We start from the raw sequence: 15674 nt of genomic DNA on the forward strand, positions 1-15674 counted from the left end.
CTTAAAAGCTGCTGTTAACACCAAACCTAGTATCATTAAGCTGGAACAAGGGATTGCACATGAACTTAGGCTTTGACACAGCCATGATTTTTTTTTACTTTACATGGCTGAACCTTGTTAGAAGCCTAGTATTTACTTTGTTATCAAAGATAATAGTTAATATTTTATTGATGTGTGCTGTAGCAATGTAATACTGATCTGAAAAAAGCCCACCTGACAACTTTGTTGCCAGTCGAACTGCGTATTTTCTATAAAACCCAGTTTTGTTCTAAGAAGTACAATGTCTTCCCAGAATAATATCTAGGTTGGTCAGACCAGTGCTGGTTGTATCAATGCAAATATTTACCTCCTCAGTCAAAAATCCTGACATTTTGACTGAAACATGTCAAGCAAAAGTAGCTGATGCCTTCCAGTACCTGAAGGGATCTTACAGGAAGGCTGGAGAGAGACTTTTCATAAAGGTATCTAGCAACAAGACAAGGGGGAAGTGTTTTAAGCTGAGGGAGAGTAGGTTTAGATTGGATCTTAGGAAGAAGCTCTTCAGTACACGGGTGGCAAGACTCTGAAATAGGTTGCCCAAGGAGGTTGTGGATGCCTCCTCCCTGGGGCTGTTTAAGGCCAGGTTGGATGAGGCCTTGAGCAGCTGAGTGTAGTTGAGAGGCATCCCTGCCCATGGCAGGGAGGTTGGAGTAGACCATCTCTAAGGTCTCTTCCAACTTAAGCCATTCTATACATTTCAACAGAAATGAGAAATCATTTAGTATTTATATTGGAGCCCCCCAGACAGCAGGAACACACATATAAGTATCAAAGGCAAGTGCATTTTCTGAAGGGGAATGCAAGAATTCAATGATCTACAGCAATGATCTACCTCAAAAAAACCCAACCAACCAACCAACCCCAAACAGAACAGTCTGGATGTGAAGAAGCAGCAAATTCCTAGACTAATGTTGAGGTCCTAATAAGACCCTCAAGGCACAGGAATTTCTTACAGATATTTATTGTAATGTCTTTTCATAATCAACATTAATGTAAAAGACTGAGCTCTGGTTTATTTCATGTTTTACTCTCCTATTTGTCTATTTTATTTATGTTTTCTTCTAGCCTAAGTTTGGTAGTGAGCCATCTGTTTCTTTATTAAGAAAAAAAGCTGACTGGGAAGCAGAAATCATATGAATCACAATCTTTTTCACACAGAGATTCAGCACTTTGCTGGACTAAATGTTCACATACCATGGAAGGCCTCGTGAGGTTAAGATCTCACCCAAATCTGAATGATAAACAACTGTTTCATTGTACTGCTTCAAAACTACTTAAGAGTGGGTGGTGATGAAGTTTCCTTTTTTTCCTCCTTAGTTTTTTTTCCCCCTCTGAATACTCATTTCAATAAAAACTCTGACAGAACCATAAATCTTTCTTCCACCAACCCAGCCGGCACAAGTTAACATTTACATTTCTCCTTTTTCCTCCACTTTTATTCTTTACATTTTTTCAGCTTAACAAAGAACAAATATGTTTTCCAGCAAAATTAGTGAAGCACAGATAGGATCATCTAAGACCACTTAGTTTTCTAAATGGAAATAATAGGGACAGCAAACAACCCAACAGATGTGCTTCAAGTTGCAGCAAAGGTCAAGATTTTGCCTCTCATTTCGAGTGCTTTTCCTAACCACTGTTTTCCGTGGTTCTGCAAACAATGCCACAATCCACTCATGCCTCTGACTTTCAAAATCTGTCTGTTTCATTTTTTAAAGCATCAAACTAAACAACTTAAGCCTTTCAAACAATTGTTTAGACTTGTAGGAGGTCAGAAATAGCAGAAAATTAAATGGTCCCTAAAAACAAACAGGGACAAATGAGTTTAAGCAAAGGAGTTCCTTTCAGTTTCTGCAACTAGATAAAGCCCTAATTTCCCAGTTAATTCAAGAGGGATTGAGCATTTCCACTGCACTGCACTACCATGAGAAGTGAACTTTTCTTCTCTATAAGATTTTTGTTTCTGTTGAGCAAGATGTTTTATGTCCTAGATCCATGTCTGGTAGCAGAGCACTTGCCCTCCCCTGCCCCTGCTCCTTCTGCACCCCTGTACAGATGGCACAGGATGCGCTGAGTAAGTTTGAAGAGAGGCAAGTCGAACAACTGGGAAAACATGTGTCCTGCAGAACTGGATTTGTAGGAAGGCAACACAGATGTATTTTCACTACAATGCAGAAATCAGTCTGTCCTACTGCTGCCTTTATCCTTCCCTGTAAAGTACAAGGGACTGGAAACTTGGCTTGAATAATTTGGCCTGAATGTTCCCCTGGCTTTAAGGTTTGTCAATTTACAAGTGCTGCAAACAACACTCGACTGCGCCTGGTAGGATCTTTCCCAGCATTAGGGAAATGTTCAAAAGTCCTCTCCACCAACAATCCTGAGGGAGCAGAAGAGGCCACAGGCATTCATTACTATGCTGCTTAACTCAGAGAAGCAATGGCTGCCCCTTGATAAGGGTTACTTATCCTATCATCTGGCCTCTGTTGCTGTAAGATAGCTCAGCAGCTCCTCCAGATCTGTCCTTACATGCCCCGAGGACATACCATCACAGAAATAAACCTTTATTGATGTGGTATGCCAAGAAAATGGAACTGTGGGAACTCCTCACACATATACTTGGGTTCACACCAATGTCTTTCACAGACAGACAGTGCTCTTCTGTTTCGTTTTTCTAAGGCAGGCTTCAGCATGAAAAGCAGATCTGTGACTATGCAGATTTGCTGGCCCAAACGCCACCTTTATTTAAGGAGCCGTAGGAAGCTGGGTGTCACAGAGTAGCTAAACTGAGACCTGATAGAAATAAGAATTCATGCCAAGTTACCATATCTTAATGTAAGCAGAAAAAAAAAATAGGATTGAGACTTAACAAACCCTTGAAATACAATTGAAAAGTCTCATGATATTTGGTGTGTTTCCTGTGAGAGCTCTAAGTAGCCCAGAAATGGCTTCCATGAAAAAACAAAAGCAAATTAAAGAGAAGGATAAAGCATATCCTAGTTTTAGCCTGTGCCAAACAGGACAAAAAGCTTGTAATAGAGTCTGCACACTGAAAGATTTGAACATAAAAAAAAAAATTAAGTAGTTGCTTATGGCTTTTAAGGCAGTTGTCCTCATTACATTGCAACACCTGACTCACAGCAAAAAGCAATCGACAGACAACATAGCTGGCAATATTTTAATGTAGACTCACTGCTGCTTGGCTGGGCTGCTGCTTTTTATTCCTTTTGGGCCTTAATTTTGTAAAGTGTTCCAGTTTTCTCCCTTCTTCTGATGGCAGCTCGGAAATGAATCCAGAAGTTCGTTTGTCTGGCCTGCTGGAAGGAAATGGTGGGTCTTCTATATGGATAGGTACTTCTTCCAGTGCTTTATCTAGATCAAATTCCATCTCTAAGAGAAATCAAAACTTTCTCATTAGACTTAACATGCTATTTAAAATGGAAGACAATACCATTCCTCTCTTTCATGGTAAATAATTGTAAACACAGTTAGAGAACTCAGCCCTGACATGTTTGTGAGCAGACAGGGCACTGTGAGCAAATATTTACTGCCAAACACCCTAGCAGACTCACAAAATAAAGCTACCGGTGTGTGTCTCAAATACAATACAGGGGGAGGAGAGGCACCCATGCTTTTCAATCAAGAATTACCTAGAAGAAGCTCAGGCAAGCAAAGAGGCAAAGAAGTTTCAAGAAAGTCTGACTTACCAAAAGCTCTGGATACTGGCCGAAGCATTCTACTGTGGATGCTTTTCCTTTTTGATTTAGGAGTCATCTATCAACATAAAACAAAACAAAAATTACTTTAGTGGACTGCAGAAATGACAAAGATACCTCTTCCTTTCTACCCAGCAAGTCAGTTCTTCAAGAGTAGGCATCATTTGAAGCGATCTGCTTGGGTTCAACACCATGTGGGAATGTTTTGTTTGCTGTGGTGTTTGTTGGTTTTTTTCCCCTCCCCTTCTCAGACATTCAGAACTTTTTCTAAATTGACATTTTGCTCACCTGACTTTGAACAGAACCAGGTAGGTAGTTTACTCTTCCCATTAAAACTCTAAGCCATACAGTGGATGCTTATTTCAATTGTCCAAGCAGTAACTCATCCATCCTCAAGTGTAAAAGGAATTGTTAAAACATCACCTCTGTATTTGAGATCATGAGGTACAAAAAATTCAATTCCTGTGTCCAGTACTGCACAGTTAATGATGATACCAGGGTAGTCTCCCCTTTATTCTGATTTTTACTTTTCCTACATAATGCACTTCCTCAGCCCATTCGTTAGCAGCATGCTACTGAGAATGATTACAATTCAGGTATTTTGCCTCTGGACCTCACCACACAGCTCACCGAACTTCCCTAGGAAAATGCAGTCTTGGAGCACACAGCCCTTCTTCAATAAGCAAAACCCACCCTGCCACAGTTAGCAGTATCTCCAGAGGACATGACTTCCCAGGGCTTTAGATATGCTGAGAATAGGTGGAAAGTTACCCTGGCATATATTCAACTCAATTACTGAAAGTTATGCTCTATTATTATTGTCATTTTCACATTCCCAGGAAGAAAAATAAAACACCAAGTATGTTGCCTTAAGAGCACAAATACCCAGAATTAAGACCCACGTTTGTTATTTTTGGAAGAAAATTGTCCTTGTTTTTTTGAACTCTTCTGAGGGCTTGCATGGAAAAAAATAATAAAATACAGCTTTGCTATGTGGAAAAGCATTTATCACCGTTTCTGAACCTCTTCAGAGCCCCCAGCATTATGAGGCTGTCTAAGGAGTTAATTTAAAAAGACCCAGCTTCTGCAAAGATGAGCTCCTTTTTTAGGTAGAGCCACACATGCTGGCTTCAGTGACATCCATTTACTTCTTAGCCTTGAAAAACCTAGTGGTTTCAAATCTGAAGAGTCAGTCAGGAAGCTTCAACCCTAGTGGTTTCAAATCTGAAGAGTCAGTCAGGAAGCTGTTGTGGCTCACAACTCATTAACAACGCTGTTAATCAAGTTTAGTAGCATCAATTTCATACAAGCCAGAAAATACACAGCTGCCACTGACATTTCAGACAAAGCATTAATTGTTTAAGGTAAATATCTGCAAGGTTTTATGTGCAGGAAGTTCAGTGCAAGGTTTTATGTGCAAGTTCAGTGCATGTACCGCATCCATATTCCCATCCAAAGTAAGTCAGGAGGTTCATTATGCCTCTATTCACATGCTTGGGGTTGTGACAGATTTTTCTTAACAGGAAAGTTATTAGCCATCTTTTCAAGACAAGAAATGGACTTGCAGATTGCAGAGCAGGCAGTGATAGCATTGCCTGGGCAACAGATCTTTGGTTTTAATTACCATGCACATTGCTGAGGAAAAAAGATACCTCTAGCTATTGCAAGTTTCCACTTCCACATTTGAGAAGCATTAGCAAATAACAAAATAGTTTCAAGACCAAACAGGAAATAGCTTGCCACCTGAGCAGACTTAACCCTGAAACTAACAAGCAGGCAAAGTGTTACTGCATCAGAAAGTCAGGCATTACTTTCAAAGTTACCAATACATTAAACACAATTGATTTGATGGGAAGTGGCTGAACATTTTCAGCCTAAACTGCAGTGGAGTGTGCAGCAGGTAGGTGGCTTGGAAGTCTTTGAATTGCACACCTCAACAGCTGCTGCTGATTCATCCAAACCACAACCAACCAGCTGCAACTCACGTAAGGAAGAGTTGAAGCAGTTCAGCATTTGGGGGAAAGCAATTAGGATTCACTATCAGTAGTCCCTTGGTTTTACTTCCAGTCCTAGCCCATTTCTCTTGTTTATGCATATTTGCATTTTGGTCTGCTTGACACATTTTTGGTGGTGTTCCTGGAAACCACTTCTGGTAGGATAATACAGCAAGTTACATGCTAAAGATCAGAAAGGAAGATGGAAAACAAGGCTAATGGAAGACCTCCAATCACTCAATAACTTCACAGCCAAGGCCAGTGTTCACAGCAATCCTGGATGAACATAGACCGGCTGAGAGTTGCATTGGCCCAAAGCACCAACACAAAGCAGCACAAAGCATGTCTCTTATGCAGGGACTTGAATGATCCAAGACATCTCTGACAGCAGGAACAGAATAATTTCTTCTTCCTTCCAAGACAAGAAAATGCCCCTAGATGACCCTGCAGAGCTTGCACTGATGACCATAAGCCAGTCTCTGGATCACTGCTATACTGTCAGCTTGGCATGATCCATCAGCAGTTTGGTTGCTGGGGATAAAGGCAGAGGGATAGAGATGGTTCCCATTTGCCTTAGCAGCATGAATAACAGCTCTACACACACATTTATTTGAAAACCTTCTGTTTTCCAGCCTGTTTATGAAGTGCACAGATGAAAGGCTTCTTGCCAAGTGAACTTTCTAGATCACACACAGTGCAAAATGGGTCAAAGTATTAATTTAAATAGGCCAGCGTGCTCTTCCTACAAAATATTAGATGTAATCTCAGCTTAATATCTCAGCCACTGTGCAGTATGCTACAGCTGCAGACCACAAACCATTACTTAAAGAAGATATCTGAATTCCTGTGGAAAGATGCCTGCCTCTCCCCAGCATGACTCCTGGAAAAAGCTCAGGTTTAGAAGATGCGTACCTTCTGCCTTCCCACCACCTCTGGACACACAAGAACAATATGACTCTCCTGCTTTCTTTTAGTCATGGCATTTGCAGAGCAAACAGCTGTATCAACCTCTCCTCCTTCACTTCTTCCACTCCTTCCACAGACTTTCCATTCTAGCAGACCACCTCCTGAACTTGCTCCAAGTTTTGCCTACTTTTCCATGACAACACTTTAAGCTGCCTAGCAGAGCAGATAAAAATACTAACTTCATTTCTGTGTCTTGGGAGGCCCTCTTGGAACTCTTGGTCCTATGCAACTGACATGGCTGAAGATGGCTCTGTGAAGGTAAGCCTCTGCAGTTGATGGAAGCTGGCAAATCTCCACTGCACCCCCAAATAAGGGCTTATTTAGAATTGGATACTCTCATGTGTCCAAGATAACTTTAAATTCCATGATCACTTTTTCAGATTCCTCCCTTCTGACTTCCTTACAAAACTATCTGAGCTCTCAAGCTTTCTTAAATTGTATTACCAACTGTGGAAAAACACCAGTATCTTGGGAATTAAAACCAACAACTGAAATCACATTTTTTTTTAACAACAGGGCCTCAGATACTCTCCATTCCTTGATTATACAAATAATTGAAATTACTCTCGGTGCTTATTTCCATGGCTTTTCCCTCCCCCTCCAAATTAATTTATATTCAATCCCATTAGATAAAAGGATGCTCTGTGACCCTCCTGTCACCTCCTTTTCAGAAGATTTAGAACAAACTAATGAACAACTTCCCCCTCCCTATTGAAATTCAGCTCCCCAAGCAGTCTCCTTTCAATCCTCCTTCCCACAAAACAATGTAGGGGTTTTCAGCTTCAAGAAAACATTAAAGACAACAGCACAACAAGGTGAGAACAGCAGTCAAAAGCTCAAGGTGGTTTAACTGGACAAATAAAAATACAACTGGCAAAACTGAGATAATCCTTGACATTTCTCCCACCCTAATGCCAAGAAAGTTTATGCCCGTTTTAAAGCCATTCTTCCATTAAGCTGGGTAACACTTGAACATAAGACTAAGTCAACAGACTTTCATTCTGAGCAGTAACATCTGTGCTTGTACCTCCAACATCAGCACTCTGCTTTGGTTTGGTCTTAAAGCCAAGGGGTGCTTTAAATTCAGATGCTGTGCTAGCTGAACGTTGTAAAATTCAATCTCATTCGTGAACCACTGCCGATTTAATTTTTAGGTGCAGATGGATGGCACTACAGTCTCCCAGGAGATTCACAAAGCAGTACAGAGGCAAATGGAGCACAAAGAACGTAAACAAGTAGGCCAGAAACAGCAGAGCTAAAAAAATACTTACACTTGTACAGCAGAGAGTCTCCATGCAGCAAAAAAGAAAGAAAAAAGAATATGAATGGGGAAGACAAGGCAACAGCAGTTCTCAGGAAAGGAGGCAAAACCAGAAATCACCAAAATAAAGAAAACCAAAGCCAAAACACTTAAAAGTATTAGCAGGAAAGATGACATGCAAGAATGAGATAAAAATCCCTTGCATCTGGAGATGCTATATATTTCCTGCTTCCAAAGGATAACCAGAGAAGGATGCAGTCTCTTTGTTTCATAGGCACTGGGACACATTCGGGTTTAGCATTGCCATGGGTACCAACCTATCACAGGATGTCCCAATGCACTGTGGTTTCTCATTCTTCTGGCACTACTAGTGAGAAAAAAACCCTGCATTTTTGTCATTTCCTACTCTGAAGGAAGCTTCTGAATTAAAAATCAGCAGTTTGTTGTGGAAAACAAGAGGGTAAGGAAAACAAAACAAAGCTTCTCATGAGAGAAAAGGGCCACAAATATGTTCCTCTGAGGTTTAAACAAACCTAATTTAAAGCAACAGTATTTTTACCTTCCTATAAGAAGGCTTAGAGGTGCAGCCTTTCAAGCACTTTCAGCACACTAGAAGAAAAAGCAAGACCTTTCCTCTCCCCTTCAAAAGCAAAAAAAATAAAAGGAAGCAGCACAGCCATCATATGAAATGAAGCAATGCCATATCCCACCTCTTGCGTGGCACATGACTCTTCCTTAATTTAGAGTAAGAAAAAACAATAATTAGAAGTGCAGTTTTGTCTTGAAATTGAATGGGAACTGCTGCTGTAACAACACTGCAAGTATTAGCAGGGTGTTTATGGCAGAAGTCAATATCCATGGTCTGGATTAAACTTCTCAGCAAGGAAGCGATGCATTTTTAAATGGATACTGCACTGGCATTCAATTAGCAGCAGCAAAGAGAGTGTGCACGTAATATGAAGCTCATGATTTAATTGTTGAAGGGATGTAAAGGTCAGTTTTTCAGTGCTTTGACATTTTCAGCAGTAACAATCCACTTGTCATGGTTCATACTTCTAAGCTTAACTGCAGCTAAAAGTTTAAAAAGATATTATGGGCTTTTTGTAAGTATCAAGAGCAAAGTCACTGCGCACAGGTCCACTTCTTTCTTACTCTATTGCTATCAGGATTTTTATTTACTTGGTTTGGGGTTTATTTATTTATTTGGTTTCTGTTACCTTCAGAAACTTTGTCTCTGCTAACAGTGATTCAGGCAGACCTCATCAATAATCTCATTTTTGTATGCTATCCACACATGCATACACTTTTAACTCCATCTCCCTGTTAGAATTCATGTTCTCTCTTCTCTTTCCCACTTTCTGTGCTACCATTCAGTAGGGCTGCTCTGAGATTGCAGGAGTGACTGCAGAATCCATTGAGACATATATGGGAACCTGAAATCATCTTGAAAATAAATCTCCAGCACTCTTTAAAAAAAAAAAATCAATCTGCAACACTATTCTTCTTTCAGACAGTATTTGTAGTACTCCAGTGTGTTCTGTGTATTTAATGCACCTGCAGGGAAGTTATTTATACCACACAAGCAGCTGGAAGTGTGATTAGGACCAAAGTGCAAAGCAATGCATATGTAACAGGAAGCAACCCCAGGATCTGAAGGAGTTCACAGTCTGTATCTCTGATCCAAAAAGGGCTTTTAGAAACTCCTACCTTTCGCACTTTAGTGATCTCTCCTAAGTAAGTGCAACTACTGAACCGCTTAGAAGTTGAAAGGTGCTAAAAAGCTTGTGGATGGGGAGTAAGAAGGGAAGAGGAGGAGAGTGAGGCACAGAGCAAGCAACAGGTTAGACAGGAAAGCACCATTAAGCAAAGCAAAGAACTTGCCTGAAGTCACCAAGGAATCTGGTCACTCTGCAGGGAACCTAATGCCAGTCTTCAGACCCCTGAAATACTACAGACCACAAGGCCACCCAACTCTTCCCTTCCTTTGCACTCAGCACAATTGCAAAACATGGTGGTCTCAGGGTACACAGTTTATTCCTTAAGACAAAATGCCAACCCACAACTGAAAATTCAACCTAAACAAAATCAGGAACTGGATTGGGGAAGCCTAACAATGTGCCAAATGGGAGTGAGCTGTCAGAAAACAGTATTTGCAAGGATTCTTCCAGAATGTTTTAAACCAGTGTGGAACTGCTTCACCTATATGCATTTTGTAAGGAATGCCTTTTTAAGAAAGAGGCATGAGAAAACAAGGTGTTTTATCACAAGTCCTCTGCTTGTCTTTTGCTGTAAAGAATTCATGGTAAAGCTGTCATGACACTGTTTCCATACCCCCATGTACCAGTATAAGTTAGGGATTGACTTGTTGGAGAGCAGCACAGGAGAAAGGAACCTGGGGTTGCTGGCGGACAGAAGGATGACCATGAGCTAGCAACCTGCCCTTGTGGCCCAGAAGGCCAATGCCATTCTGGGGTGTGCTAGAAGGGGTGTGGTTAGTAGGTTGAGATAGGTTCTCCTCCCCTTCTGTTCTGCCCTGGTGAGGTCACATCTGGAATATTGTGGTCAGTTCTGGGCCCCTCAGTTCAAGAAAGATAAAAAGCTGCTTGAAATATCCCGGTGCAGAGCCACAAAGATGATTAAGGGAATAGGCTGAGGGATCTGCATCTCTTTAGCTTGGAAAAGAGGAGACTGAGGGGTGACCACTGGAGGTTTAGGCTGGAGATTAGGAGGAAGTTCTACACAGAGAGAGTGATTGCCCATTGGAATGGGCTGCCCGAGGAGGTGGTGGAATCACCATCACTGGAGGTGTTCAGGAGGAGACTTGATAGGGTGCCTGGTTGCATGGTTTAGTTGATTAGGTGGTGTTGGATGACAGGCTGGACACAATGATCTTGAGGGTCTCTTCCAACCTGGTTTATTCTATTCTATTATTCTATTCCAAACATTTATAAATATGTAAAGGGCAAGTGTCAGGAGCATGGAGCCAGGCTCTTCTCAGTCATGTCCAGTGTGACAAGGGGCAATGGGTGCAACGACCTAGTCCTGACCTTCTATTTCAGAGTTCTGCCTTCCATATGGAAATGCTGCATACAAATATAGATACAGTAAACAAATATGGCATGTAAGTAATCCCTACATGAATTTAAGGAGTATGTTTATTTCCTTCCCTCCCTCAATAGCTAAATTTCTAGACAATGAGCTGTGATTCAGAAGTAATTCAATTAGTCTCATCTAAACCAGATTGACCTTTAGAATTACTTTGTACAGCAACATTTCCTGAAAAAAAGAAAAAAGAAAAGAAGTAGCACTGCAGTAAGATAAGCTCCATAGACTTACCCTTGAGCTCTTTTCATTTCACTAGCCAAGAAATCTTTGCTTTTCCCCTTGCTGATATGTGGCTCATGTACTCTGTGTTATTTCACCAAGTATTTCAATATATTCTTTTAATTAATAATTCTGCACTTGTATACTTCAAGTCATGTAAAATTCCTGTGTGACCTTGACAATTCACAATAATTTGATCTTTACTCACAGTAAGTAAGGTCTTAGTGCAAAGATACAGCCACCACTTTGCAACAAGTCTTCAGCTGACCCTAGTAACAACAGAACGAATCTATTTACCTGTCAGTTTTCCTCTAGTCTGAGAGAAAAAAATGTTCTGAGAGGAAGCCTGATAAAATTTATGAATAAGATTGTGTGATGCAGTTGTCAGTGATAGCAAGGATGAGATCTGATGACTTGGAATCTATCTTCTAGCTGTTTGGCACTATGTACTTTTGATTTTATTTGTCTGTTTAAAAGTTCCTATTCCAGCAGTCCAGCTCATCACATCCTCCTTTTCCTTCACAAAATACAGCAAAATGCAATGGTACTCTGCAACTGCCTGCCCTAGACTTGCCTCTCCCCTCTTTCTGTGAGCAACTAGTATTTATTCCTGCAATATGACGTATCAGTTGTGAAGAGCAAAAAGTTGCAAGCCTACCGCTTGGGTGAAACAAGAACCACAAAGCACTCCTGGTAAGACAGACTCATGCATGTGCTATTTTCAGGAGGCTCTCCAGATTTTCATGTAAACAAGAGTCCCTCATTCAATGCAGATAAGTAACTCAATGCCAAGCTACTTATTTGGGATGCTACAAGAATCAAAAAGCAGTAGAAAGGACCATGTAGCTTAGACAGAAATCTCCTCAGCCACTTGAGGAGGTCAACTTGCCAGATCCTAATTGAAGCATTATTTGGCAACAACTTCTCCAAAGGAACTCCTGCTAATCTCCCATGGGAAACAGTGAGCAGGTTCTTCTAAACAGAGGCTGTGAAATGATGAACTCTTTATCTATTTGTGCTGAACATCATCTGACTCCATGGCTCCACTGGCAAAAGCAATCACACAAGCCCCTCCCCCCACCCCGATCCAGCCCATGCAGAGTGGCTTTATCCTCATAACCCATTCACTTTACCTGAAGTAGGTTAAGTGAGTGCTTGGCTGATCCCTGCTGCCGGCTGTATGGGTGAGTGCTGGCTGGCAAGGCAGGTGAGCCAAGGTCAGGTTAGTCACCTCTCACACAGAAGGATGGATAGGTGTCCACCACCAGGCTACAGCCTGCAATAGCTAGCTGGTGCCTGCTGAGGTTACTCTGCCTGCAATCTAGGCAAATTCTTGCTAGCAGAGCGGCAAATGGTGGGACTGAGCAGCCAGGGCTGGCACTACCTATAGGCTGCACAGCTACAAGGTCAAGAACTTTGTCTGCTACAGACTAACTTCTTCATAGTAAATTCCCTGTAAAAACCACTGCAGGGAAGTTAAACTTTCAAGACCACTGTTTCAGTGAGTGCTTTGTTACTGAACTCTCCTTTCAATGTGGCATTTTCCTGACATGAAAGAAAATGATTGAAGCTCAGTGTCAGTAAGACAATTACTGTCACACTCACCCTATTCTCCACCCCCAACACGAATCTGGGTCTATTGGGGAAAACAAAAGCATCAGTGTTATGGGAAGACAACCTCCAGATGCAGAAGTGCTACCATGCAAACAGAACACCCAGCAGCTGCACTTCACAATTCTCATTTTAATGTAAGCAGAAAACAGTCTCCAATTTTGCACTACTTTTTTTCTTAACCAAGCATGCAGTGTTTTTAGTAAAAGCACTATCACATTCTTCATTTATTTTATATGGTGCCAATAATGTACCCTGGATTATGAGAAACAGCTTTGAACTCTAAGAAATCTCAGTTGGTTTAAGGAAAACATAGTATGTATCAATTATCCATCATCTCCTTCCACTCAGAGACCAAGAAAAAGACATAGAAAGCCAAGTTTCTTTTAAAGTGTTTCATCTGGGAACACGTAACTCATGAGCCTGACAGAAACTGTTGTCTGCAGATGTAAAAGGCATTGAATAAACAGAGATTACAACTTCTAAGAGCAGTGAGGATGCTGCAAAACTATATATAAAGGAACTTAGTAAAAGATAGGTAACAGATAGTCAGAATTAATGTCATCATAATACTAATGGTGAAGCTAGCATACAGACAACTTGCAAATAAACAGGACATTCATAGGTTCTGCACAATTACCACATCGGCTCCCTTTGTGTCTTTCTCAGCCACAGCACTGCATGTGTAGGGAAAGGTTCTTATAAGAGAGTACTCTGCTCGGCTCCCCTGGGGCATGTTTTCATAAACTGTCCTAGTTTGGGATGAGTCAGAAATATTACTGGACTCCCACTGAAGTAGATTTGCTCACATGGCTGTGATGGGGCCTCTTCACAAGCCAAGAATGCTCTCGCATATGATAATGCCAATCCCTAGCTTTCCACAGAGTGCTGTATTTATTACACATCAAAGGCCCATTTCTGCTAATGCATACAAGAGAGAAACTCAAGTGTCACAATCAATTTAATCCAGCATTCATCCAGGCTGCTGCCTTTGCCCTCATCCCTGCCTGCTTGTTCCTGCTGCTCAGGATTTGTTTTGTGAACTCAACCAGAGGACTAGTCAGTCTGTAAACTCACCTGGGAAAGAAACCCTCTGTAAAAAAGCTTAATTTTCAGCTGAATCAGTTCCCACACCCAGTTTGCGGTTTGAAAGCGTGGGCAAAGAAGAGTGAGCTGTATACAGGGGATGGTAGAAATGCTCTTTTCAGCAGGAACAATGATTTTTGCTGGATTAAGTCAGTCGTGGAACTACAGCACAAGAGACCATAAGGATTCTAACAAGAACTGGGGGTTTATTGCAGTAGGTGTTCAGTCTTTCATCCAAAAAGCTGGCTATCTAGGTCTGAGACATTCTTTTGCAAGTCAACAGAGAGCAACGAGAATCAGACACATAGTACATCTGGGCATACCAGAGAATCTCTGCTTTAATTTTAATTCCTGCAGTACTGTGTACAATTTTTCTTCCTGAACTACCTCCTATTCTGTGATCTTCTTCCTCCAGTGAAAGCAACTGAAAGAGTTTCTGTTGTTCTAATTTGGTTTGGACAAGGAGGTGGGGAAAGGAAAGCTTTCAAGTGGTACTTTATGAGTTTTCTTTTAAAAAAAATCCAATTCCATTCTGGTGTGGTGAGTGCAATGGCTCCCTTTTCTCTGAAAACACTGAGGTCCATATACTCCTTATCTTTCAGGACCCCAGAGGTTCATAAATCTTCATACTGGACTGCTAAATCTTAACCTGCTAAATACTTGACAATGGCTACTTAGTTCATTCCCAGGATAAAGCATACACCAATCTACAAATATTCTGCTACTTCTGTACATTTTTTTTTCTCTATTGTGCAGGTGAAATCGAGGACATAGTCTCAAGCTGCACCAGAGGAAGTTTAGGCTCGAGGTGAGGAGAAAGTTCTTCACTGAGAGAGTCATTTGCCATTAGAATGTGCTGCCCAGGGAGGTGGTGGAGTCCCCGTCCCTGGAGGTGTTCAAGAGGGGATTGGACGTGGCACTTGGTGCCATGGTTTAGTCATGAGGTCTGTGGTGACAGGTTGGACTTGATGATCTTTGAGGTCTCTTCCAACCTTGGTGATACTGTGATTCTGTGAGATTCTGTGAAGACTAAATCATTAGGATGTTTCATAGTTTCGTAGTTTCATTCAGGGTTGGAAGGGACCACAAGGATCATCTAGTTCCAACCCCCCTGCCATGGGCAGGGACACCCTACACTAGATCAGGCTGGCCAGAGCCTCATCCAGCCTGCTCTTAAACATCCCCAGGCATGGGGCCTCGACCACCTCCCTGGACAACCCATTCCAGGGCTTCACCAGTCTCATGGTGAAGAACCTTCTCCTCACATCTAGCCTGATGTTGTTTGTGGGATTTTCCTTCCCTCTCCCCATCCCCCCCCAGCTTTTCTCCATTAAATTCATTGAACCCCCTATATGTTTAAGATTAGAAATAGATGAGAAATGCCAGAGTCTCAATATTCATCACAGGCAGTCCCTTTCCATTAGCTACAAGCATTTCTGCAAGCACATAATTCACCATCCAAGCACTTCAATCCTATACTGAAATGCTTTAGAGAAGATTAATAATCAGGCATGTGTATTGTAACCTGCAACTCTTTTACAGGTTCCAAAAAATCTCCTACCACATCTCTTCAGAATGCAAATAACCTCTGCTTTCGTCTAAAACAATACTTGTTTTGGCTGCATGCTTGTTACAACCTATAGTAATAAAATTGTATTCCTGAAATGGATATTTTAAAGATGA

At 41.4% G+C, this 15674-nt stretch overlaps 1 protein-coding gene across 2 annotated transcripts in view; it reads right to left on the reverse strand.

Moving 5' to 3' along the window:
• CARMIL1 (capping protein regulator and myosin 1 linker 1) overlaps nt 1-15674 on the reverse strand; it is a 223183-nt gene that overhangs the window by 23352 nt on the left and 184157 nt on the right. The window contains exons 30-32 of one of the 2 annotated variants that reach the window (XM_068147530.1): nt 7981-7998; nt 3741-3807; nt 3227-3423 (exon numbers count right to left, since the gene is read on the reverse strand). In XM_068147530.1, coding sequence (XP_068003631.1) covers nt 3227-3423; nt 3741-3807; nt 7981-7998 — 282 coding nt within the window. The remainder of the gene's footprint in view (nt 1-3226; nt 3424-3740; nt 3808-7980; nt 7999-15674) is intronic. The other variant, XM_068147531.1, reaches the window with a different exon arrangement.

Source organism: Melanerpes formicivorus, unplaced genomic scaffold (genome assembly GCF_026170545.1).
Source record: "Melanerpes formicivorus ecotype bairdi unplaced genomic scaffold, bMelFor1.0.p_v2 SCAF_15, whole genome shotgun sequence".
Classification (NCBI taxonomy): Eukaryota; Metazoa; Chordata; class Aves; order Piciformes; family Picidae; genus Melanerpes; species Melanerpes formicivorus.